This window comes from Pollicipes pollicipes, unplaced genomic scaffold (assembly GCF_011947565.3).
Source record: "Pollicipes pollicipes isolate AB1234 unplaced genomic scaffold, Ppol_2.1 Scaffold_7231;HRSCAF=8579_pilon_pilon_pilon, whole genome shotgun sequence".
Taxonomy (NCBI): domain Eukaryota; kingdom Metazoa; phylum Arthropoda; class Thecostraca; order Pollicipedomorpha; family Pollicipedidae; genus Pollicipes; species Pollicipes pollicipes.
The window spans coordinates 10,238,883-10,266,049 of record NW_023597034.1 but is presented as its reverse complement, the minus strand read 5'-3'; the positions used below and the strand labels follow the sequence as shown (position 1 = coordinate 10,266,049).

The 27,167-nt window shown below is 52.1% G+C and overlaps 1 protein-coding gene across 1 annotated transcript in view; it reads right to left on the bottom strand.

Annotated features, from left to right (window-relative positions):
* Positions 1-26,188, bottom strand: part of GluClalpha (glycine receptor alpha 1) — a gene marked incomplete at its 5' end in the record, with an annotated part of 45,456 nt that extends 19,268 nt beyond the window's left edge. The window contains 5 exon segments of the mRNA XM_037233374.1: positions 5,720-6,150; positions 6,479-6,613; positions 7,434-7,516; positions 25,558-25,711; positions 26,119-26,188. Of these exon segments, the coding sequence (XP_037089269.1) occupies positions 5,720-6,150; positions 6,479-6,613; positions 7,434-7,516; positions 25,558-25,711; positions 26,119-26,188 (873 nt within the window).
* Between the last annotated feature and the right edge of the window lie 979 nt (positions 26,189-27,167).

Here is a 27,167-nt window from a genome sequence, read left to right as displayed (position 1 = left end):
TTATTGGCTGTATATCTACAAGCCCGCGGGCGTAGTTTGTTCGATCATAACGGCCCGGGTGACCCAAAAATCAACGCCTGGCAAGCAAATGGGTCCGAATGTCTCACCGTCCATCATCCCAAGCGATGTTATCGATTTATCAGTTCCGCACAAATACGCAGCAGCGCATGCGGGCGTGGGGGCGGGGAGGAGGCGGGAGGGGGAGGAGGCGTGGTGTCGAAGATACAACAAATGGGCTGTCACTTCTGTCTGCGCACTGAACCGTTCACAACGTGAATGCGTCCGCTGCGAGGGCAAAAACAAATGGATGGACGGATGTGGAGAAGGCGATGCGTTCTCTTCAGTGAGTTCTCATTCTGAGAGACCCTGTGTGACACGATACGACAAGGAAAAGGGCAGCCGTGGTCGGAACGAAAGCATTAGCATCCGTCGTGCCTGATTAGGTTCACTGTGGCTGATTCTGTCCACCGTGGCTGACCTGGCGATGCGCGACGATGACCTCAGCCTTCCGTGCCCTGCCGCCCGTTGTCCGCGCTCGCAGCAGACGACCTCAGCCTTCCGTGCCCTGCCGCCCGTTGTCCGCGCTCGCAGCAGACGACCTCAGCCTTCCGTGCCCTGCCGCCCGTTGTCCGCGCTCGCAGCAGACGACCTCAGCCTTCCGTGCCCTGCCGCCCGTTGTCCGCGCTCGCAGCAGACGACCTCAGCCTTCCGTGCCCTGCCGCCCGTTGTCCGCGCTCGCAGCAGACGCGCACTTGACGCCATCTCCCCGTCAGTGCGCACCCACTCACACGCGCACGGCCACGCCGCCGTTCCCCGCCGCAGATCAATGCTCCGTACACACGTCGCTCTCGGCCTTGGACGGACACTTGTCAGAACGAGGTGCGCTCGACCGGCCCCGCCGACCGCCGGCCCCGAGCGGTCGGGAGGCTGCGTCGGCGCGCGACCCGACCGCGAAAAATCACCGACTCCAAATGGAAATCAGCGTCCCATTAGGGAGAGAGCCCGTTCCAATTACACGACGCGGCTGCCAGCGGCGCGGACGAGGCCCCGGCCCGGTGACCTCTGGCCGGCAGCGCGGTGCCCACGCAGGTCAGATGGGTTGGGATGGCCTGGAAGCACGTCACCCGCGGTAAAGTACTGACGACGAGCTGGCAATTATTCACGCCTGATCAATAACGGCTGGCGGGGGGGGGAGTGGCACTCAACCCTCCCGGAGAGGCGGCGGTCGCTCGGGAGGAGGCACGAGCGTAGCCCAGCAACTAGGAGAGGTAGACAGGCGAATAGATCGAAAGAGAGCGGAGAAGAAAGGGAAGGCAGAAGGGAGAAGAAGAAAGGGAAAGTGAAAAGAAATATGTAGAAGTGAGGAGAAACAGGAAGCACAAGAGGAAGAAAGAAAAGGGAGAGAACGAGAGAGAGCGAGCGAGAGAGAGGTAGAGTGTGCTAGCAGGCTTTTTGAGAAGCGTCTATTTGTGACTAAGATGCATCAATACGGTGAACGAGGTGCAGCCCAAAAAGACGCTCCTACTCGGTGGAGTGGGGGCGTTATCCAGATGGAAACAGATTTTCATGAGCCGATTACGACCATTTGGCCCTCTCGATAAGTGCATATTTGTTGTCATGATACATTTCTCGCTAATTGGATCGCTTCCCCGTGTAATGGGCGAATGCGTGCACCACATCAAACACGGAAATGAATGATAGCTTTGATCAGTGCTCCCACGCTAGCACTGTTCTCTTCCAGGAAGGGGCGTCATCTTGTATATTTCGGGAGGGGGATAAGTCATCCAATGTTGGCTTGAGTCCCCTTCATTCCCTTTTGACCCCCTCCCCCAATGCTTGTGGGCAAAAGAGGAATACTGAGCCAGTGAGATACTGATAAATGATGTGAAATACTGGTACCCTAGGTACGTAAACACATACTATGTATGACATGCTCATTTTGAACCCAAAAGTTCCCTGTAGATGTCTAGTGTTTTTGTCACGCCCACTCCCCCGTGTGATAGGACAGTTCGCCAACGTTGGCGGGCTGCCCATGAGATAACACGGGCAGATCACGATAGAAAATGAGTAACACTATGCATCAGCTTTTATGTACATGGTGACCTAGATAACAGTTGGCTACTGATATTTTCGTCAAAAGTTACAAGTGCATTTGCCATTTAATCGTGACGATGGTGTCATTTAGCTGCCAATTCAATGCCTAAGACACGAGCAGCGACCTTGCCAGTCGGAGATTTTACATCTGTCAGATGATGACTTGAACGAGCTGCAGGTGGTCAGCTGTCCTGTCGACCTTGCTGACGGTGATGCGTCCCATCTCAAGTCTGAAGGCGGCCTTCAGCTCTTGAAGGTTCTCTTTATTGTCAACGTGGGCACGTTCTTTAGATGACCCCACAGCACGGCGTCCAGTGGCGACAGGTCGGACCGGCCACGAAGCCACTCCGCGGCAGACTTAAGCAGATGTGCACTCCAGGGAAACGCCCCTCCAGCTGATCAAAGAAGCCTGTGCCGTGTGCGGTGACACCCCGATCTGCTGAAGCCCCTCCTCGTCCCGATCAATCCCGTGATGGCGCCCCAGGCGGCCCAGAAAGATATCAGACCGTGGGGTAGCGATGTAGTACTCTGATATCAGACCGTGGGGTAGCGATGTAGTACTCTGATATCAGACCGTGGGGTAGCGATGTAGTACTCTGATATCAGACCGTGGGGTAGCGATGTAGTACTCTGATATCAGACCGTGGGGTAGCGATGTAGTACTCTGAGGTGGTGTTCACAAGATCTTTGTTTTCATCTTCACAGCATCTTCGCAGAGTTGAGATTTGATGAATGTGATTGACTGAAGACTGCTATGTTTGCAGTCATATTTTGCCGTTGATTGGTCATTCAAATGTTCCCGCAGCCTTAGCTGTGCGAGAAATACACTTGTAAGTGTTGGGTAAACCGTGGGTTAACTTTTATCTCGGCCACCCTGTATACGCCGTAGTTTACATAGAAAGTTCGTTTCGTCTTTTAATTTTTTTTGCGAACCTGATACTATCGTATTAATAAATCAAGATCGTACCGCACAGTCGGGTGACCTAACTCAGTGTTTCGGGCGTACGTTTTCACGGAAAAGAGGACGTTTTTCAGCACAATTGCGTTCACACGACTGGGGATCATAAGATACGCACACCACGCTCCGCATTTGCGATACAAGGACTGTTTTCTTGGGAGTTTCGGGGTTCCAAATTGTAATGTCCCTATCACGGTGGCGGTCTTATCTTTTAAAGACGTAGTCCGAACCTTGTAACTGAGTGTCTCTCTGAGGTGGGTGCCCACGCTCAGCCCCGTTTGTCGCGTAAACCCTGGCCCCACCATACGACCGTAAAATTTCGGATCGCCGGCAGAATTTTACGACGAAAGCTTGACGCGCCGCAATGCTCGGCACGGCATACCCTGTTCTCTGACGTCATCTCGTCGCTAGCGCGGCCGCTGCCACCGGCCGTAAGCTATCCCAGTCACCGACAAAAAGCGAACACCTGACGCGGTGACTCGAACATACCTCGCCTCTGGTGGGCCAATCGAAAGATAGCCGCTCCAGCCCAGTGAGCTCTGGCCGCGGGACGGGACGGGACGGGGCGGGGCCGACACATTTTGGGGCAGGGCGGTTAAAGATACAGATCGGTGGTAAAGCTTTCGCCTGGATGTACCACGAAAAATGGCGTCAAGGAAAGGGGTTATCATTTTATTAGGTGTCCTACAAAGTGAAAGAAACATCGGTTGTTGATCGATTTTCTGAACAAGTTTGACACTGACCACTGCTTTCAAACGTCGGGTACTCTAAATGTAAACGAATAATTTATTGGTAATGTCGTTTAACCACACCCTATCGGTAAAATAATGATCGCTTACTTTCAACATGAAAATCCCAGCTCACGGAGCCTAAACACCAAAAGTTCAAGACCTTGCTTGCCTATCTAAATTCCAACACGTGTTAAAAGCGTTGACCGCGCTACTTGTTCAAACGTTCACTTTAGTGACCGTTCGGTCAGCAGTCTTTGACTTCAACGGCCTCCCAATTAGCTCCATATTCGTTGAGAAGTTTGTGCGGCTCAGCTTCATTTTTGCCTGGGAGCACGCTTACGGTGCAGACAATTTTTTACAGCATCTTGTCTGTACGTGTCAGATCGTATCATTGTGCATAAAACTGTGTTTTTGCGCCTCGGTATATCATTGTCAAACGAAAAATAGAGCAGCTATTTTTTGGATCTCAGCCCGTTGATTTTCTACATTTTCTTTGAATTATACCCCATCGTAAGCATTTTTTTCAACATAGCTTTACATCGACTTCAAATGGTAAGTCATTCCTCAGCATCACTTCTTTAGAATCGACCAAATATTTGTTCTAAAATAGGTGTCATTATGTTGACATCGCGGTGACAGGTTTAAGTGGCCAAATCCGGGAATTAGAAACCAGGAATTAGAGTATGTGGGCTGAGAAAGCTTTAGCATAGAGAGCTTCAGCCTCCCTTCCACTGACCGACTTTAGAGAGTGGCACCCCTGTTTACGCGACTGACTCTGCATGCCTTACAGGCCGCGATACTCTGTCAGTGGTCGGCCCGGCATGTTCCGTACACATTCTAATAGATTCCTCCGGAAGAATCAAAATTCCGCGTTTTTCCATTCAATAATACTCTTTTTTTCTTCCCACACACACACAGCAAAAGAACGCTACCATGCTTCATAATTCAAAGTTAGTATTTGCGGAAAATACTAAAAAATTTGTCACTTGAAAGGTCTCAATGTGCTACCCAAAGGTCCCAATTGGCTGCGACTTCTTCAGTAAATTACATGGAAATATGGCTAATGAAAAACAGCTATTGCACCTTTGACTTCGCTGACCAAGGTTACCGAAAAATGACCCTTCCGTCTGATCTGCACTTTGTATACCGATCCAGACAAAACTGGTGCGTGTCGTTTGGGTCTTAGTGTCGTAAAAAGGCTGTTTCAACTTCGAAGCACGATGTCCAGAGATTGGACGGCATTGATGCTGGTGCTTCCAGGATATATTTGGAGGCGTGATTCATGCCCGGCGAGTTTCGCAAAGATCGCGCAAATGAAAACTAATGGGTGTGTTCGAAGGTAGTGATCAGGGTGATTAAAAATGTCCAACGACGTGCCACCAGCGAGGGCTAAATATACACGGGCGCAGATGGGACCGGTGGTCGGTAAAATCCAGCTGCTGGGCCCGAGCAGGTGCTCGAAACTCTCACAGCTCCCCATCTAGGGCGGTTCTGGGAATCTCATCAGAGCATCTCATCCCCTTCCACCTCACACATCACTGCCAACGACGTCAGGCATAAGTTCGACGGTGGCAGGGACGACCACTCGCTTCTTGGCGTCGCTTATATCGTAAACACATCACACATCAAACTGCTGGTACGACAGAGCTCGAACTAGGTGAGAAGGAAGCACTCAGCCTGCCAAACTTTGCTCACTTAATTGTTTATAGTGAGCCACGCGAATGTTTTAGTCACGTCAGGGAGGACAACAGCAGTACCGACCTGGGGACTGCATCACTACCGCTCGGACGCGGAGGCCTTTCTCCGCGCCTCACCACGCTGAGGGCAGTTCTCTTCACGCGACTTTACATGACGTAGCCGATGACTCTACATCACCCCACACCAGTGGCAGCCCCGCGTCTCACCTCAGCGGCGGCAGCACATCCACCTCACTCACCATGGCGTAGGCCGTCTGGCCGTCGTCGTTGTGGTCGCCCAGCTCGGCCAGCGCGGCCTGGTGGTCGAGCTCCATCTGGCGCCGGCTCCTCTTCATCGTCTCGCGGTGCATGTCCGAGCGACTGGCGTAGTTGACCAGCGCGAACTCCAGCATGGCGCCGAACACGAACATGAGACACACGCCCGTCCACACGTCGATGGCCTTGGTGTAGGAGACGGGCGGCAGCGAGGCGTTGATGCCGGACGTCTGCGTGGCCATCGTGAGCAGGGTGGTGACGCCGAGCGAGACGCGCGCCGGCACGGCGTTCTGGTCCAGCCAGAACGACACCCACGAGACGATGACCAGCATGCAGCAGGGCACGTAGATCTGGATCAGGTAGTAGGAGAACTCGCGCTTGAAGAGCAGGTCCACCGTCAGGCAGCTGTACTCGCCTGCGGAGAGATGAGCGCGGCTCAGATGAGAACAGGACGTAAGCGCGTCGACCTGTGCTTAGAGCTCAATTCGGGAATGTTCGATGTTGAATATGGTTAACGATAGGCGGACGAATTGCACAGCACACACTCATATAAACACAGTTGCCGAAGCGGGCACCTGGTTGCCTTTGTGCGAGGCTTTGCTGTTCCTCGATGGCATTCCCATCAAATGAAGTTACGCTCAAACAAATTAACTACGGTGACGTTAAAGAGCAAGCTAAATGCCAGCTCAGTTGTATCAGCTGATCGGAGATATGCGTCCAGTACGATGGGCTTCCTCGATTACCTGTGTTTGTTTTACTGTTGCAGTACGCTGTTTCGAATTTCTCCAAGGTAAACCTTGGCAGGTGCAGGCCATCGTCAATTTGCACTGGATCTCCTTTCTTCCACACGAATATCAAGTCATCAGTCTTCCAAGCATCTGAAAATGGTGGCACGCAGTTCGAAATCACTCCAGTTCTCTTTAGGGGATGCTTGCAATCCCTCACCGCACAACACGCATGTGCGAGAGCGAAACGGTTGATGTGACGCTGAACTTTCTCAATAGGATGCTGATTGTGGCATCGCAACTTTAGACACGTTCTTCGGGTCAACTTTCCGCTACGCCAAGCACAAGCTTTACGCTGCTTGGTTACGAGTTATTCACGACGCCCAAGCGCGTCTTGCGACGCCGCGGAATAGTGCCATTTCGTCTTAACTGCAGATGTGTAATATGAAACGTGGTGCAATAATGCGCCACGATGTAAGTAGCTTCTCATTTTCGGACGCGTCTAAGCGTGAAAACCTGCGTGAAACAAATGTTGAGAGACATGAAGTGGTTGCAGTTCAAGAAACTGGATCGTCAATCTGTAACAACAACAAAATTGTCCGATGGTGTAACGATTGCTAGAGCTTATAGTGAGAGTTTGTGTTTTTTTGCGGTTTTCAAAGACCAGTTGCTTCGTATTGACTAAATAGACGAATATTTCGTCCGTATGCAGCGCGTTTCTCTTCTTGAATAGGTAGATGGACGAGATGCACAGTTTGTGTACATGAGAGCAGCAATGGATTACTAAACGGAGCAATTCATAACTGAATGTTCCAAAAACTTTATTTTCAAACAATTAATCATCCCATGTATCCCATAGACCACCCAATGCATCGTTGTTCGTTGATACCACTCATGCACAATTCAGGCAGCCCGATGACAGAAATACGTGCCCCGTCAGGGTCAACAGAGATCTGCCGTCCCCAGTACGTACAGCTGGCCATTTTGAGCGAGCAGGTCTGCTTGTCCAGCGGGTACAGCTTCAGGTCCATCGGGCACGACAGTGTCAGCGATATCCTGTCACAGATGCAGACAACGGCGGGTCAGCAACAAACTCACGTGGTGACTCTAGACGCATTGCAACGCCCTGGGGTTCTTCATATTTATTCATATTCATATATGTGTACATCCATGCACTATTATATATTTGTCTATCTATTCCATCTATCTATCTATCTATTCTGTTCATCTATATATATATATATATATATATATATATATATATATATATATATCATCTGACCGGTTCGCTTGCGCCACACCGTCGGTGGAACGCATCTCTCAAAGCCAGTCCGTGACACGCTGTAGAGAAGGTTTTCCAGTCCTCCGGACGCGTTCCACTGTGCGCATCGGAAGCTTCGCTGGTCTGAAGGAAGTATAAATAATCCTAGAACACGGGGATCTTTCCCCCAGTCCTGGCTTCTGGGAAGAATCTGTTCCGTTCGCGGGTAGAGCCTCCCTCGAGATAGCCGAGAGAGCAGCCATCCAGACCTATTCACATTCAGGGCACAATCCTCCTGTCTGCCCCATCTGTGTGAGGAGATGCATCCCCTATCCGCCCCAGCTCTCTCGTGCGGGGAGGGCCGCTCCGTCCGGCGGCGGTCGCTGTCGGCCCTGATGGATGGCCGCCGCCCGCGCCGCCGCTGGCGTCCTTTGAAGTCGAGGCACGTTATCGGCATGGGGCAGCAAAAACCGCCGGCCGACCGCATAAATCGCAGGCGAGGCATGGACGGCGGCGACGGCTGGGTCAACAAGCCAGGCTCAGGGAGATGAGCCGAGGCCGAGTGTTGTGACCTCAGCAGTCCCCGGCCCGAGCGGATAGCACCTGCCCTCAAACTGAGGTAGGGAGCGCGAGATCAGTGACAGTCATCCAGGTTGTCGGATGTGAGATTCATCGACGATCGTTTCACCATTCACCAGTACTTGCACTGGCTGTCTGGACACGAGGATGATCTTCCGGTTAAATCAGACCTCCAAGGCCTCCAGCTGATGATGACTAATCCGCTGAGACTGACTGCAGCCAAAGCCGACGTCAGGTGATTGTGGACAGTAATCGGTCAAAGGTGGAGGATCGCTGGAATCGACATCAAGCTGATTCTGGCCGCACATACCCTCAGACTCTCCGTGTGCAATGTCGTCGTCGTAAGACCCGCTTTAAAGCCTGAGTGGAGTAGAGCTCCCATCGGACGAGTTACTGTAACCAGTGCCACCGTCACAGCGCGCCCTTTCCAGCTCGAAGGAACCGAACGTGGGCTGGAACTCGCCGTGTACAGCGTCGTTGTCATGACCAGCTCCCCTCAGCCTGGGGCCTCACGTATCCATTTCCACTGCCCGTTCGGGAGCCGTTCCACCCGCCGCTTGTCCGACTGGATCTCCGCCTGGGGACGCTGACCTCACTCTCAGCAGCCATCGGGTGTGACTTGTGAGGTGCCGAATGACCGCACGTACTAGGTGCTAGACGGTCGGACCGATTGACGGGCCTTTCTATTTGCATTACATTCCCACAGCAATTCATAGCACGATGCGCATTCACATTCCAGTCGCAAGCTCAGATCAGCCGGGGGAGAACACGCTAGATCATAATTTACAAGAATAATGCATGATGCCAGTCGCGGAACACCAAAAACGAAGTATGGCCATGAATGATTCCTTTCACAGATCCAGGAAGGGCAAAACCAGGCACGGGACCAAAATTTTCCCCGGTCCAAATGCCAAACTTCCTCTCAGACCTCGTCAGGTTGGACCAAATTCCTGCGAAACCACCCATTATGCAGTGTAAGCCTCTTGGCCCAGAGGGGGTGGGGGCTCCCCACTTAACCATGTTCCTGGGCTCTACCACCGTTCTCAGATCCGTCAGCTCTCAGTACAAAGCAGCGACTCATTTTCTCTCTCCCAAACGCAACTTGGTAAAACGCAAGCCGTTCAAGAAAGTGATATCTAACAACGCCATTTAAGTTGAAAAGGTTACTTGGATCGCTTCCAACAACTCAAAGATCTTTAAAACTACATGGAAAATATCAGAGCATTCGGAAATATTTTGTATCCTATTTCAAAAGTCGGGGCAGACTGAGGTTTTTTCTGTAGAACACTTTAACTGTATACGCAAGATCTCGTTGTGGTTCAAATTTTCAAACGTTTTAATAATGCTCCTGTGCGAGATAAAATCGCGGCATAATATACAATAGCCCAGAATTGTACAGCCTCCCTTATCGATATTTCATTTGTGTATAAACAAATACTATTTTGTATGGCTGACAATAAAGTCTAATGCTCCTGGGACACGTTGACGTTGGCGTCTTTGCCATTTTAAGCGATGAAGCGGCCTCACGATAATCAGCATCATGTCTATTTAAGCTAGCAAGGCATGTGATTTACAAGCCGACCACACCTTGATCCAGAATCACTTGGAACCAAATCCCAGCGCATAAACGTTGGCTGTCCTGTGATACAGACCTGTAGATGCCGATACAGTAGCCCTGCCCTAAGCAGTTTGCATCCCGCTCGATCTGCTGTGGGGCATTTAATTCCGTCCACGCAACCCGCCCATCCCAAACCACACCACGACGTCTCCAATTCCGAAGACCCGTATGCGTCACTCGGCGTGTCTTGGGCGCCGGGTCTCGCGGGTAAACAACTGCCATACAAACTAATGGTGGGTCTCATCCAATTCGGCCTGAAGCAACTCTGATAAAGGCAATTAAGGCTGAAGGTTCGCTTTCATCAACGTAATAGGAAGACGAAGGCCTCCATCTTCGTAGAATTTCCTGCAGAATGTCAGCATAGCATTTTCGATGAATGATGCAAAGCGAGATTTGGTTCCAAAATTGTTTGCGTCGAAATTTGACCCCAGGCCAGTGTTCAAATATGTAGAATGTGTTCATCTCCTATGCAATGCGAAGAACCCGTTCGATGATGTTCGGACTGAGCTGATTTTGCAAGCCATAGCATGCAATCTTTGCCGCCCCAATCACGTTGCCTTTTCGGAGCATCCACACAGCATATGATATTGACGTAGAATCTCGAAAATGGCGTCGAATGCCGTGTTTCCACTGAGGTCAGGGAAGTGTGGTTCAGCTGACCTTTGCCCATGCCTGACCTTGGTTTGACACCGCCGGCTACACTTCCGGCGACGGGCTGCACACGCCTTGTTGTGCAGCTGTTCGTGGAGCCCCACCGTTTGCAGTGGTTACGCGGGTGTTCAGAGGCCATGGCTTCACACAGGAACCGAGCACCACCCGCTCACATGACAGCCCGCGTATTTAGTCGCCGGCTGTTTCGTTTTTACGTAAGTACGCAGCCCAGAGGCGTAGTCTCGCAAAATGAGCTGGGGGGGGGGGGGGGGACTTATTGTGACAGATGATTAAACCTGCCCTTTACGTATGACAACAAGCGAGTTTCTCCCCGGATTTGGTACCCTTTCTTATCAAAGCTGGGGGAGGTGTCTGAATCACCCTCAACTGAATAGGAATCTGTACCCCTGTACTCAGCAGGTTTAGACGCGTCAGATTTGTACGCGAGTGCTCTCCGAACCCAATGAAAAGCTTTGGACGAAACCATGAACTCGTGCAAATGTGCACATTTTTCACCGCTATGACGACAACTTAATTTTTTCCGAGAACATTTGTTTATGCGACACATAGAGGCCAGAATCAACCCATCGCGGCACGCTGCTTCCGCGTCCGTGGTTTGTGCAGATGTGCTCACTGTTGGAAACGTATTGTACATTTGCATCAGTTTGGCGTTGATGTGAATTGGCCATTCCACTGGTTAATCTGGGGCGACGACAAATGACTCATTGACAGGATAACGAAAACCTGTCCTTAAAGCTCGTTAGCATCATTGAGTAGTCTCAGGTCTTCTGGATTTCAAACAATCGGGCTCGTGTAATGCATCAAAATAAAGCGAAAAGGGGAATGCCCACTGAGGACGCGGGAACGCGCCACGGTAGTCCGTGAGTGGGTTTCAAACGGCTCCTGGAGTCTCAAACATAGCCCCAGCAACCGAATAGCTAAATCACTCTCAGCTAACACTAGGTAGAAGCATTTCCTATTTCGGCCGAATACACCACCGAACGGCCAGTGTGTGATTGCCTTTACAAAAAGGTGGTTACAGAAAACCAGGAACAAGCAGTTTCTCCATCTATTTGTCGTTCTTGTGGAGTACGACAGCCTGATGAAACTCACATGCATCCCAGATCTAAAAAATGTTTCGCGTGACTTTGTTCAGTTGTAATTAGAAGCGCTTCAGCTCGTAAATTTGTACGCGGTAGGTGACAACTGAATACAGCTTATCGTATTAGTTAGCTAAAACGCATTTGACTTATGTAACCTATTCCTGGACGCGCGCGCCTTATGAAGCCCAGAAGAATTAGATCACCTCGCTCATTAGGGCGCTGAATCAGCGTCATAAAACACTACTATTTCAAAGATCATCGCCGCCCATGTTTGCAATGGGTTTACCGAGTAGAATTTATCAGAGGGATAGCTACAGGCAATATGTCAGGGCTGAACATGCGTCTCGATATATATATATATATATATATATATATATATATATATATATATATATATATATATGGGCACCAGTATTCATTTCATTTTGGTGAAAAGGACCTCTAGATAATTTGGTCATAAAACTGCTGTTTGGAACGAAATTGCATTTTTGAACGTTCCCAAGTTTCGTTTGGAGACGGGAGCATGCTGGCCTACAGGTACATCTTGAAAAATGTTGTGCACATTAGAGCACTTCACGGACTGAACTGTCATGCTCCTGTCCTCCTGTTCTCCTGTCCTCCTGTCCTCCTGTCTAGATAGGCAGTCCGGATCCAATCCACCCACCAGTCAAATAAACGTATGAGCAGACGATCTAACATAACCAATAAGGACTTACCCAACGCCAGAGTTCTTGGCTGGGTGTAAAGAGTACCTAACTCACATCAAACAGCTAACTGCTGGGTGAAAATGCGTTTTCTGTCCCTGATTGTAGACGCCAACGGTTCATTCTTCGATCAGGGAGAGTGGGGAACAATTTTGTGAGGATGTAACCATCCTTGTTCTGGCGGCTACCTGGATGTGGATCAGCTGAAGAAAAAGACTTCAGCTGAAGCTGTTGTTAAGCTTATAAACTTCACTGACTGACTAGGTAAACAGAAACTATAGCGCTGCCATGGATTTAACCTTTTTTGATATTCCTCGGACAGGAACTTGGATTGCAAACGACGTAATGTACTTCCTACCAACAATACATGCTCATACCCAGTTTTTTCAACTCTGAAATGTAATCTAACCCACTGGGGTCAAATGGGATTGCTTATAAGATCAGGAGGAACGGTAGTTATTTGATGAAAATATATGTCGTTTGATTATCACACATTTTAGTTACCTTGGAGGGAACGAGAAATCTGGTTTATCATGGCGGCATATAGGAGTGTCACCCAGTCATGTCAAAGTGTCAACGTGATCTGTTCATCAGAAAATATACTAGCGGAATATGTGGCTCCGTTGTGAACCATACAGGCTGCGCATTGCATGCAGTTGAAAATACTGCCTTGTGTCGGTTTAAAGGTTCGTTTCTGAGTTGATGCCCTCACTTATCATTTCAAGTGATATGTAATGACAATATCCATTTGATTGATGTTTAATCCGTTCGATCCATGTGAACTGGCTGATTTGAAAATTCGGTCCGGTCCTAATCCATGTTTCGGTGGAAGTTTCTGACACGGTTTTACGCGGCCCACAGATTGATCCACAATCCGTGGACTGATCCAATCTGTGAAGTGCTCTGGTGCACACCGTGCACACAGCCCGAGCACTGATGCTTGCGGCAGAACTGCTGGAAGAGCGGCTGGGCCCCTCGGGGAGCGTAGTCGTGCAGGTCAGGGCGGACGCTTCAGCTCCGAAGAGGCTCAAGACCAGGCGAGGAAAGTACCCGCCGCTGGTCGTTCCCGAGCGACGTGACCGTCCTTTCCCTCATAACGGGCGCTCATGGACGCCGTGGCCATTGGATGCTTGGGCGACGGCTCCAGCTCTGGCCAAGTAGGCGCGGCCATGGCCGCCAAGAGTGGTGCTCGGCGTGGCGAATTATCAGAACCAGCTTTTAGTGCCACGAACATGGGGACTTTTTTGCAAGACCAAGAAGTGAGTCTTCAGCATTTTATGTCTGACCAGCATGCCACAGCGCCGAACGTTCAAACGAAATCATTTGGAAAGGAACCCGTCTGGCAAGCTGTTCCGCACGATAGGGAAGTAATACGGCACAGTTTTTAGCTGCCGTCTTCGCAAGCAAAATCGCCACCACGTTCAAACATTGGTCTAGTCTCATATTCAGTTTAGAGCGCCCCCCCCCCCCCCCCCGAACGAACATGGGGACGCACAGGTTCAGTCACGAGGACAAGCGAGGGGAAGCGTAGGCTCAGCCATGAGAACGAGCACGGGGAAGCATAGACTCAGCCACGAGGACGAAAACGGGGGTAGGCTCAGCCACGAAGACGAACGCGGAGAAGTGCAAGAGCTCAGCCACGAGGACAAACACGGGGAAGCGTATGTTCAGCCACGCAAACGGCCATGGGGAAACGCAGGCTCAGCCATGAGGACGAACACGGGGAAGCGTAGGCTCATCCACAAGGACGAACACGGGGAAGCGCAGGCTCACCCGCGAGGACGAACACAGGGAAGCGTGGGTTCAGCCACGACGCTGAAGAACTGTTAAACCGCAACCCCCACGCGCAACACCAGGCGCGTGTGGCGCTTCAAGACAGATTTGATAAGATACTCTTTTGTATTTCCCACACGTGGTGTTTCAAATTGATTTTTACTTCGGTTCATGAAAAGAGTGGGGGCATTTAAGGACATGATGACGATAAACTGAGCTAAATTCAAATGAGCACGCGTTCTAGACAGACAAGGTTCTGATATATGATGGCTCTGTGCTGCACAGCCATCAAATATATGCATCTGCTTTTCATTTTAGCATATGACTACAATGTTTTGTCAGTTGGCTTATGTGTAGATTGCATTGCATGTTCCGACTGTGACGTGGTTAGAAGCAACAGTTTTCTGTTTCAACGCCTTTACAAGTATCAGACTTGCGTCCATGACTGCGGCCTACCGATGATGCGTGCATTGGCATTCAGTCTGACTGTGTGGGAAGCTGAACACGAAGATACATCTGCAGCGCTAATTTTCAGAGCCACGGCGGGAAGTGGAGCATTATTAACTCGGCCATCTTTCATGCACCATAATTGCTGGGAACTGCGTTTTTAGAATAGCCTAAACACGAACCTTAATAACGTGTTTCCAAGCGAATAAGACGGAGCTTATACATCAGTCACTGCGAGACGGGGCCGTCACCTAGATGGCGCAAGTCTGTACGCAGAATGAAGAGGCACAGTTGCCCACCACATTACATTTAAGCATAATTTTATGTGTATCACACACCGTCAACTGTCCCGCGTAGCAAGCATAGCATGTCCTAAAAGTCCTTTCCTCCACTGTCTAGAGCTTCGACTGCCCGTGCCCTGACTTCTACCGTCGCGGCGATAAATGAAGCAACCACAAAAACATCATTTTTCTGCCATAAAGTATTGCGTAACTGCCTTCGGCCTTCCTTGCCAGTGGCAATGCCATTAATTGGGAACGACATAGGAGCCCAAACGGGGCTTAACCAAGCTCCAAAGAAAAAAAAATATCACTGGGGCGCCTGCCCGGCCCGGTCCGGTGATCATGCCGTCTGGAAGCCAATTACTGGGAGCCATTGGTCGCAGGCTCATGCAGTTTCCGGCAACAAGAAGTCCATTGATTTAAGGGTTGTGCGTCGTAAATTTTCAGGCATATACGTGCTAAGAAATCGTAACATTTCCATCTTGCCAAAACAAAAACAGCAAAATGGAAAACGTTGTTCAAAGCATATCGACGAACTAGCTTCTGCAAAGTGACATGAGACCAACCAATGCAGACGAGGAGGGGAAGAGAACGGGTTTGATGGCATTGGTGAAGCTGCAGGTCAGTGTATAGTACAACTGGTGATACGGGCACTTTTGCAAGCCTTGGATCCGCCACGTGTGGTACGTTTGCATGACTTTATGACAGATTTCAGCAACAAGTTTGGATCAAGACGTTGAAGTGAATGTACCGTTCACAAATCACTGAAGGACCTCAATGGCTTCCATCCTACAATTGCGTAAGTAACCTACTGGAAAGTGACCAATGCAGTTTTTTTAAATGGCCCGCAATGCCGCATGTTATGGCCCAGACCGAGAATGAGCGATACATTGAAAACTGCATGGATGGGTTGCCCAGTTCATTATCGCCATTAACCACCCAGTGTTTGCATTTTTCGCAACATTTCGGTTACGGTCAAAGAAACGGTAGGCGTTTCCAAAATCTTCAATTTCATTGATAAAAGTTAACATGCCGGTCAGGTACGAAGCCGGCCAGCTTTCGCCACGCTTTTCTCAGACACATGAGCGAGAACTTAACATCAGTGCGTAGCTGCTTGCCAAACCCATGAATAGGAACATTTCAATTCAGTAACACGAACTAAGGCATTGGTTCCCAAGGTGAGTCCGTTTCCTTCGCCTCGTTTTGGGTTTACCTTTGAGGGCAGTGGTGTCTGCGAGCCCCTCACTCGGCGCCCGCCAAAAAGGCGTCTTACTGGTATAAGTATATAGCATACACACAATAACACCCAGCGTCACTGCTGACGGCGGTTATAGCATACCTGTAGTATACCTGACGGCGGTTATAGTATACCTGTAGTATACCTGACGGCGGTTATAGTATACCGTTGACGGCGGTTATAGCATACCTGTAGTATACCTGACGGCGGTTATAGTAACCTGTAGTATACCTGACGGCGGTTATTATACCTGTAGTATACCTGACGCGGTTACAGTATACCTGACGGCGGTTATAGCATACCTGTAGTATACCTGACGGCGGTTATAGTATACCTGTAGTATACCTGACGGCGGTTATAGTATACCTGTAGTATACCTGACGGCGGTTATAGTATACCTGTAGTATACCTGACGGCGGTTATAGTATACCTGTAGTATACCTGACGGCGGTTACAGTATACCTGACGGCGGTTATAGCATACCTGTAGTATACCTGACCTGACGGCGGTTATATATACCTGTAGTTATACCTGACGGCGGTTATAGTATACCTGTAGTATACCTGACGGCGGTTACAGTATACCTGACGGCGGTTATAGCATACCTGTAGTATACCTGACGGCGGTTATAGCATACCTGTAGTATACCTGACGGCGGTTATAGTATACCTGTAGTATACCTGACGGCGGTTATAGTATACCTGTGGTATACCTGACGGCGGTTATAGTATACCTGTAGTATACCTGACGGCGGTTATAGCATACCTGTAGTATACCTGACGGCGGTTATAGTATACCTGTAGTATACCTGACGGCGGTTATAGTATACCTGTAGTGTACCTGACGGCGGTTATAGTATACCTGTAGTATACCTGACGGCGGTTATAGTATACCTGTAGTATACCTGACGGCGGTTATAGTATACCTGTAGTATACCTGACGGCGATTATAGCATACCTGTAGTATACCTGACGGCGGTTATAGCATACCTATAGTATACCTGACGGCGGTTATAGTATACCTGTAGTATACCTGACGGCGGTTATAGTATACCTGTAGTATACCTGACGGCGGTTATAGTATATCTGTAGTATACCTGACGGCGGTCGTATGAAATCTGTTGAGTGTACCTACCGGGGTTATACAATAATATCACAATAGCCTTTGGCTACGGGGGCTACGTGCATCCCAACACACTAGGAGGCTGACCCATTGACCAGTGCTGCGACAAAACATAAGCGGGATGCATCATGTTGGGCTGAGGCATCCCGCTCATCATGTCCATAACTTTGACCGACCAATGGGCGTTCGTCTGTTGACATAAGCTAATTTTGGTTTAATCAACTCCTGCGCTAGCAGCAGTTTGCGCTTTCAAGACGGCGTTGACCCAACAACCAACAGCGCGCCGGGCCGGCCTCACTGAGGCAATGACCAGGCTTTCTTCCGCGCCTTCCGCTTTCTGTGCAGCAATCTGGTCTGACCCCTCTCAGGAACGCTGAGCAGCCGCCCACCTCGGCTCCAGATGGCGCCCCATCGCTCCACTTGTGATGCACCAACGATCTCACACGGGAGGGCGCAGCTGGCGGCTATTGGCAAATCGAGACCAACCGTCACCTGGCGGCATGGAAATGAACGCCCAGCCCACTCGTGAATTGAACGTACTGGGTTTCAGTGCCGGCGGCCCATGCGTGCCGGCGCATCAGTATGAGGGATCAGTGACGCGCCCCACCCAGCAGTTCAAATGGTGGACGGCGTGGAGTCGGCAGGCATCAGCCAGCGGTGTGACAATGTTCAAAACACTCGTGGCAGTCTGGATCGAATTTACCTGAGCAGCAATGCAGACACACACGCCAACGCCCTGAAAGACGTGCGATTTGTTTTTTCTTCAGCAAGTAGTTTCTGTCGAATAGGGAGCATTAAAGATGGTCGCATTTGTACTGTCCGGGCTACGAACGCCATATTCTAATGGAATGCGTACCGTTCTGGCATGTATGTCCTCGCGAAAATACTCGATATTTGTGAAATGTAGTGTGGCGCTTTGCAGAAATCATTTTAGCATCAGAGTCCTCGTCAAGCAGATGTTGCTGCCGTAAACCCTGATCTAACCACTGCCGTAAGCCAGTTCCAATTCAACGGACAAGAAAAGTTAAGGCATGCCATGCAGTACCGTTCCATGGCTACGGTAAAAAACAATACCAGACTGATCTTCTCGGCCAGTTGACAACTAACCATCAGATGTCCGGTCATAGCATGTCCGGCTTCGTCAGTTAAACTACGAGGGTCGCATCTTCAAGCACATGTTACCATTTCGCTCCCGAAAATTCTGGACGGCCAACGGCTTGTTTTTATTTCCTCTCAGTTGGCATTCGGCATTCGAAATGGCCGAAATAATAATGTTATGTTGTGAAATTGTGGAAGACGGCGGTGCTTCCAAAAACAGAGAAAAATCTCCGACCACTCTGTGAATACGGTCTAATGTGTTCTTTCCGGCCCACATTTACAGATGTCGCGAATTAAGGCCAACATCACGTCAAATTAAGAGCACGAGAAATGGAGACAAGACCCAGACCATCAAACTGACTGGGCGCAGCCCTATCTGAAATAGCAGACCTTTTCTACGTTCAACAGACATCTTTATCAGCATCAGGATCATTTCCTCCACTCGGCCGACGATTGCGCCATTTGGAAATTAATCCTGGGAACTGCCGCCAGAAATCTCGCGGGAGGCGCGGCAGCAGAAATGTGTGTCCACTTGTGAAAAACAAACACCCACTCTGCTTTTTAGAGCGGCTAATCTGTGTTGCAAGCGTTCGATCCGTGCGACTCTGTCGGCGCCCCCCACTCTGTGTTCTACTCTCAGAAGCTGGCTGTCGAGCGCGCACCGGCCGCCCGACAGTCGGCGTCACTTCCGTCCAGTCCACCACGGCCTGCCGGAGACGAGCGGCGCCGGAACGAACGCCGAGAGTACCGTCCGAAGCCGAGCACCACTCGCCAGCAGATCGCGGAAGCCGCCGCCATGGATCTCGACAGCACTCCGTCCGTCACTCCGACCGTCCCAACGACGCTGCAGCGACGAAAAGTCACCGCGGCGTAATGGATTCCGCGCGAAGACGACTGCGCCGCGTCGTAAACGGCGCGGCCGGCAAATTGGTGCTGGCGAATCGGCCACGACGAGGCGACCGGCAGATGGCGGCGGCTTTACGGCGGCCGTCAGTTCTTTATGCGCTGGTCAGGCGGCCGAGCCTCGGCCCGGCTCTGCCGGCGTCAGGGCCGACCAGCCTCGTAGCGGGCTCTGCAGCCGCCGCCGCCACCGTCCCCTCCCCTTTGACGTCACGTCGCCTATCTCCTGATCCGGATCAATCCAGTAGCACGCGGCTCATGTTTCGAGTAATTTGCCGACGGCTGGCTCAGCGGCGCGGCCGGGAGCGTTACCGGCCGGTCGGTCGTGTAACGCCGGCGATACTGCGGTGGTGGCATCGGCCTCCATCCAGGGCGGCGCCCCGCACCCCCGCGCGGACCGCCTGATTAATCCGCTCGTCCTCGGGCCGGACGGTGCTGACGCCTGTGAAGGGATAGCTGTCAGTGCGAGTGTCCGCTCGCCGTGCCCGCCCTTGCGCCTCGACTATAGCGCCACGCCTGCCGCTCTCCGGAGCGTCACAAACGGGATTTTCTGCGTGACCGTGTGGCGAGACCGACCTCACAGACGATGCCTGTTGACATCTGGCCGCGCGATGTCGCCCAGCGGGGGAGCAGGGCCGCCACGTCCGAGGGCGGAGAGAGCGACACGTCCGGAAAGGCGGGGAGAGACGGAGTGGTTGCTCTGCCGTGTCCATATCCACCGAACGTGCGGAGAACGGGCGGCTGACGGTCGGTCCATTAGACCCGCCAACGCCGAAAGAGATGCTCTGTCTTGGCTTTTAGCATGCTTAGCCGATCCTCTAAAAGCCCGCCTCCGCATAGCGCGTTACACAGCAGGGAAGAAAACAAGGCTGCCACGAAACGCCGAGGAGATGGCGGTTTGTAGTCGAGTCTTCTTTTCGGAACGAATTTTTGAACGCGGTTTGAGCGCATCGTTAGCTGCGAGCGGACAGAGGTTCTTGTGATGGAGCTGACCAGTTGGTTTGAGGCGGACGTGATGGGACGGGAGCTACAAATGGTGAGGGGGAGGGTGGAAGGCGAAATGGGATCTCGCCCGCAAGACCGAGGGGCTAGCCGTAACGGCGGACGGGCGCTCACTGGGGGCAGAGCAGGGTGAGCGGAGAAGAAAGCTCGAGTATGAGCGAACGGCGGCTCCTTCTGCACAAACAGAGATGTGGAGCAAAGAGAAACAGACACAAAAAAGAGAGATTCAGAGGGAAAATGAGGGAAGAGCAAGAGGTGACGGGCAAGGAAGAGGGAAATGAGCCTGAAGAATAGACGGAATGCGTGGAGAAAGAACCAGCTGGCGCTAGCCCGGTGTCCAGTGTGAGTCAAATATTTCCTAGGACCGAAACCTGACAACGACATACAGCAAAAGTGCACGAATCCAGTGACAAGGTATAACTCGATTGGTTTGGAGTCTTGCGTCAGCACAGGTTAACCTCGCTGCATAACCTCAGTGCAATGCCTAATACAGGTCGGCCCAGCGCCTAGACTACCTTCAACACGCTCCTCGCCATCGTCAGCGTGCCAACAGACGGTTTGCCGCCTGGCGCCAGCCCTCCCTCGATGTACACAGCTGCAAGCAAGCTGAACTGGAACTTTGAACCGGGTGACATCCGGCCAATAGCCCGCCAGACGTCCCCCTTCCCTTCTCCACCTTTCCCCCTCCCACACACCATGTCCTTCTGAGGGTCCTCCTCACGGCGGTGGGTAGACGTCGCAGCGCTGTTCGCCCCCCCCCCCCCTTCTCCACCTCTTCCCCCTCCCACACACCCTCTCCTTCTGAGGGTCCTCCTCACGGCGGTGGGTGGACGTCGCAGCGCTGTTGGCCGCTCTCGATGTCACCCGCTCCGACGCGGCGGGCCGGGCTGGCCACGGCCTGGCTCCGGGCTGGCCACGGCCTGGCTCCGGGCTGGCCACGGCCACGGCCTGGCTCCGGGCTGGCCACGGCCACGGCCTGGCTCCGGGCTGGCCACGGCCACGGCCTGGCTCCGGGCTGGCCACGGCCTGGCTCCGGGCTGGCCACGTCACGTCGGCCCGGCCCATTCAGCCGGCCCGGCCCGAAGCCGGCGACGATCCATCGCGTCCCCGAGCGGTGACAGCCGCCCCCCTACGTGGCCGGAGGCGGGAGACCGCGGCGGTCGCGAGATGCCCGGGGGGCACACAGGCCCCGGGTGCCAAGTCAATACTGATAATCGTTAGATTGTTTATCGACGTGTGCAACCGCTGATGTCATTAGCGTGGTTGTCGATAACGCCTGGGATGGGGAGGGCGCAGATCGCTTACGGTAAGGGCAGAAATCAAGATGCTGGACTGCGGGTCTGTAGAGTGTTTCACTGAATGTCTATGGGGATGAATATGAACCAGAGACATGGTGGGTCAGAACAGGGCACCAACAAAAGACGGAGGAGACACCGCTTCCAAAGTACGGGCGGATTTGGCCGGCTATCTGAGGCCAAAATGCATGCTGGATCAAAAGTCATGGTCAGGAAGTGTTTTCAGTGAAACGAAGAGCGCAGAGCCCCTAAGTCATAGAAATTGGTTGGTAGCAAGCAAATTTCTTGGTCGGAACCGCTCAATCCGACAGCATACATCCAGCATGTTTCCTGATGCGACGACCGAAGCCGTCCCGATGTCAAAATATCGACGAAGGCGTCGCTGAGACCCCATAACATAGATCGGAACTCACATCGCCTGTTCATAACTCGACACAAATTCGCATCCTCATCGATCGCCCCCGGTTCTGACCCAGTTTAAGGTCGATCTAGCCCAGCCTCTGACCTCGAATCATAGCGGCAGGCGCACCGCAGCGTCCCGTCGCCGCTCTGACGTCGCTCCAGACCAGGCCAGTGGCGGGCGCCCTTCACGTGATCCGCAGAGGGCAGGTCACCGTCACATGCCGACACCAGCAAATAGTCGGTCGGCAGTGGATCCATCCCAGTCCGAAGGCTGCAGTTTTTAGATACATCCCAGTCCCGAGTCTGCAGGCCTCAGACCATACCAGTTCCAATGCTGCAGGCCTCAGACCATACCAGTTCCAATGCTGCAGGCCTCAGATCCATACCAGTCCCAGGCAGTATTACATTCGGAAAACTGTGCGTAGGCGTGATAGCTTGCACCCCTGTCTAAACAAAACCACTTCATTGCTGGCCTTAATCATCATTTAGCTAGCAATGAAATGTAATGAGCTTGAATGTTTGGAATCAAACAAAATGCATCGGACATGCTAACAGGTGAACAACTATACCACGAGTTTTAGAGTGGAAAGTTAGTAATACACCTGGCTAATTCCTTTACGGAGCGGGGTGAAGCAGGAGAGATATTTGAAGAGGGGATGACGTGAAAACGATCACTGAAAACTAAGGCTAGATAAGCAGGTGGACATTTATATCGATGTATGTAAGGTGCTGGACAACTGCCTACGTGGTGAACTGTTCCGTAGGTGGATCTTTATATCGATGTGTGTAAGGTGCCCGGCAACTGTCCACGCCCCAGACGAGAGATGCCACGTAAGAAACATATCACGAAACGTAGCTCAACGCAGGATCGTTTGATCGCCGTTGTTCTTTTGTTCTTGAGGCCAGCGTCCGGAGATTCTCGACTGAATAGTTAAAAGAATTGCGAAGAAGGGGGCTGGACAGTATGCAAAAAGCTAAATAGCCCTTTAGTTTAAAGCTCCTTCCAAATATTCTGGGTTTGTGCAATGCATTGGACACCTTGCACGCCCTTAACTTCCATTTGCCGTTTTATGAGAAGTGACGTCAGTTGGGGACGGTTAGAAAAATGGCGGCGGTGTCGTATGTGTGAGTGGGGGGGGGGGGGGGGGGAGACTGGTAGAAAAAGCTAAGCTTCTCTACTATAAGCTACTCTACAAAGCAGAGTAGCTTAAGAATGCGACGCTGGGACCAAAGTCTCACTTCTACCCTAGTCCCCATCTGCATGCCACAGAACAGCGACATCCCACGTCTGCGAGCCACAGAGCCGCTCCAGTCCCAGGTCTGCAGTCACAGACCACTAATTCATGATCTGGCGGTCACAGAGCCTCCTCCTCCCAGTTGCGCCGGTCGCAGAGCTGCCGCCATCACCGGTCCGCAATCTGGCGAGCCGGTCCGCATTCCGGCGGGCCGGTCCGCAGTCCGCCGCGTCCGGCCGGAGCTGTCTCCGAACCCTGCGCCAGAGCAGCGGCCGCGGCGGCGCGCGCGATCGACATCGATTGTTGCCAGCCGGCCGCGCGGCGCGCTGTTATTGTGCCGACTGACCTGCGCGCGGCTAATGATGCTGTGATTGCAGAGCTCCAATCGGGCGCCGCCGCCGCTGCCGCCCGGACGCCGGACGACGCCGGAGGGGGTGCCGGTGCCGAATGGCACCGCCGGCGTGGGCTGCTGGCTGCGAGGGTGGCGGCACGGCCTCCTTGGGTGGGCCGGGACGCACCGGGGCCAAGTGGAGCTTGTTGCGAGGTGTCCGAGGTCTCGGCGAAGGCTGTCAGAGCTTGCTGCGGAACGTCCGAGGTCTCGGCGGGGGCTGGCAGGCCCGGCGACGCAAGGGCGGCACGCCGCTATCCGTCATTGATTCAGAGCTACCGGTCCGCTCAATCGTCTAACCCTTTTCAGGCCGACTCGTGGGCCCATTTCCACGCATCCTCCCACCTTCGGAGCCTGCCCAGCCACGAGACCAGCCCGCCGGTTCACGCTCCTCTGCGTCCGGCCGCCGCTGGAGCCGGGGCCTCGCTCGAAGCATGCCCATTTCCGGTCCTCCTGGCGCTGCTCATCATTCCCCTCCGCGCGGCCGGCCCAATATCTAAACACATACGCCGTGCCGCGTGCGGAGGCCAGCAGCGGCGGCGGTAAGCCCGCTATTACGGCCGGCTTTCGGAGGCGACCGGTGAACGCCTGCGCCCGGTCTCTGTTTCCACGGCCGCGATGGAGTGAATATATTACGGCCTCGTCGAAGGCGGCCAGCAACAAATGACACGGATTTCGGCCACGCGTTATGAAAATATGAGAAATGTTTCATCGCCGCTAATAGCGCCATCCGATAAATGGTGGCGATGTATCAGCGGGAGCGCCGATCGACGGAGCCGGTATGGCCGCGGCTGCTGTGGCGACGGTCGGTACCGCAGATTGGTTCCATTTTCACCCACGCGCGGGGCAACGGCCGTCCTCAGTATGTTGTCTCCGACTCGACGCACACACACGCGCAGAGTAACGACCGCCCCCATCAGCGGCGTAGTTTGACACGTAAAATGAGTTGGGGGCTGAACAGTAAAAAATGACGAACCCTTTGCTTCCAACATACACCGATTAAATGGCTTCTCCCAGATTTGGCCCACTTCCTTTTCAAAGTTGGGGGAGGGGGTGCTGAGTCCCTCCCCCGAACTGAATAGGAAATTACGCCCCTGGTTCCCATAGGTTGTTCCAAACTCCACACATTGCTGCACAGGGCCACTTCCATAGACCAGTTTCCATGGCAATGGACGATTTCCATAGGCCGGCCCAATATTAACAAACGCAACGGCAGATCGCTCCCATACATAGGTCTGACGTCCACACGTGCCATAGCAACGGCAGTTTCTGTGGAACAGCCCCACATCCGCACCTTCATGGTGTCTTGCATCGCCTGAGTATGCGCACTGCACTTCGCACCGCATTCTGCGATGCCAGCCGCGTCCGATTTTCTACCTTCGAATAAGGACTTCACATTTCTGGTGTCATTGACCGTGATGGGTTGGTTGGGTCATTCGAGAGCGTTCACGGACGCATTACGGTCATCCAGCCATAGGATGAGGGTGATGGCACAGGGGGCGTTTCTGTGAATATCAGCTTAATAAGTCTTAAGAGAATGGCATTCTGTGTCATAAGGAGGCTGATGTCTTCAATAACGTCTTAACGGGTTGTAATTGAAAGTACGAGGAGTAAATCAGCCATAATATGACATAATGCGCCGTAATTTTACGCCTTTCCTCACGTAAGCGGAGCGTTTCCATTCAAGCACTAAACCAGCGTATCACCGTCAGTGAGATGCTTTAGTACCCTGTTGCGATGAAACGGCAAGGGGAGTTTCCATAAAAGCATGAAAAGGATTCCAAGCAGAACAATCCTATGTCAAATGTAGCAACAAATCAGACGAGCCCCGCGTGGAGTGCTGTACCAAGAAAAGGCGCAACCGAACACGATTCAGCACACCAGTCGAACAGATAAGACAACGAATTCCCAGCTGAATACGTGACTCATTTGAAACTGTAGAGCACATGACACGCCTGACGGCGAGCACAACTCACCTGGCGGCTTGGAGTACTGTCTCACCTGACACTGTAGAGTACGCCGCCATCGGCGAAGATCCGGATGTACATATTAGGCATAGTGATGGCATGCAAATGGCCGATCTTCTCGTTCTTAAAGAACAGGTCCGGCATCCAGATCTTCTGCGGGTCCATCAGTGTCAGGTACTCCACGCGGCCTGTGCGCCATGCCGTGCGCGCGGTTAGATCCCAGGTGTCGGTGGCGTCGGCCACACGTGTCCCCTCCAGCCAGTCAGCAGCACTGCACAGCCCGTATCTACGCACCCGGACGGGAGTGATACGGGAATTTTCGAGTGATTCGGCCGAGGAGAGTGCAGGGGGGAGGGGGCTTCAAGTGCGCGTGCGTGTCTAGCCCGCGCTCTGCACCGCTGCACCCTACAGGTTTGTTTGGAATGGTTCGCTTTGAAACATGAGGGCAGCGAGAAGTTGTCAAAGCTAATTTAAGCTGCCGGACTTGTGTGTTCAGTGCGCGGGGGTCAGGTAGATCGGAGCGCGACTCGTCGTATCAGCAGATTCCAAGGGGCAATCAGTGCAAGAAGGTGCGGTGCAATCTGGCGGTCCTTACCTTTCATGTCATCAAACTTGAGCCTCTCATCAAACCACTTCTCTCTGAATATCAGCTGTACACTGTATTCCTGAAATGTATCCGACGTACTTCAAACGGCCATCGCACAGAGGTCAAAGCCAGTTTATAGAATGAGAGACGGATCTGTCATTGGATCATGTTAGGACATTCCAGCGTCGACTAGATCGGCGCAATGGAAACGGCAACCGCTTAATCGTTTGCAAAATCTCACAAGAACTGCAACTATCCAATAATACATGTTGGAACATATTTAACAGGCACATCACCATTGACACTACGCTGGTACGAAAGCTTAGTGTATCATCCGCACCACAGGACAACGGTAATGTAACAAGAACGTTGGGCTACTCAACTCAAGGTAGCGGAAGTGATCCTGCGCACCACACGGAGCAGCGCGCGGCTGCTTGTCATGTCACTGGCGATAGCGCTACGAAGCCACTACTGTGGGCGCTGTGTGCGGACGGGCTTAAACTACTTGCATGCAAATTTCGAGAACAGTGACACTGACAACACAACTGTAACGTCTAACGGGTGGTCCCCACTTCAGCAACTACTGTGCTTTGTTACGTTCACTGCATTGCTTCCACATCTTTTCTTAGTATTTCCCGACGTACCTGTGCTTTGCAGTCCCCGTGGTTTTCGGTTAATCAAATGCAAACAAATTTAGTTATTTAGGCAGAGAGGAAAGCGTATGGAGCCAAAAAAACAGGATGATTCTCTTCAGTTCCCTTGGAGTTTAGAAACGTTCCCAGATTAAGTGGGTTTTATTTTGTGGTCGCAAGGTGGGGCAAACTGCCGCGTTGTGTTTCAGCCCTCCCGCCAGCCCCACCCATGTTCATATCCTTTTCCCTAGAGGTATATATGTATATATATATATATATATATATATATATATATATATATATATATATATCTCTCTCTCTCTCTCTCTCTCTCTCTCTCCTCTCCTCTCTCTCTCCTCTCAGTCTCTCTCTCTCTCCTCTCTCTCTCTCTCGCATCCGATCTCTCTCTCTCTCCTCTCTCTCTCT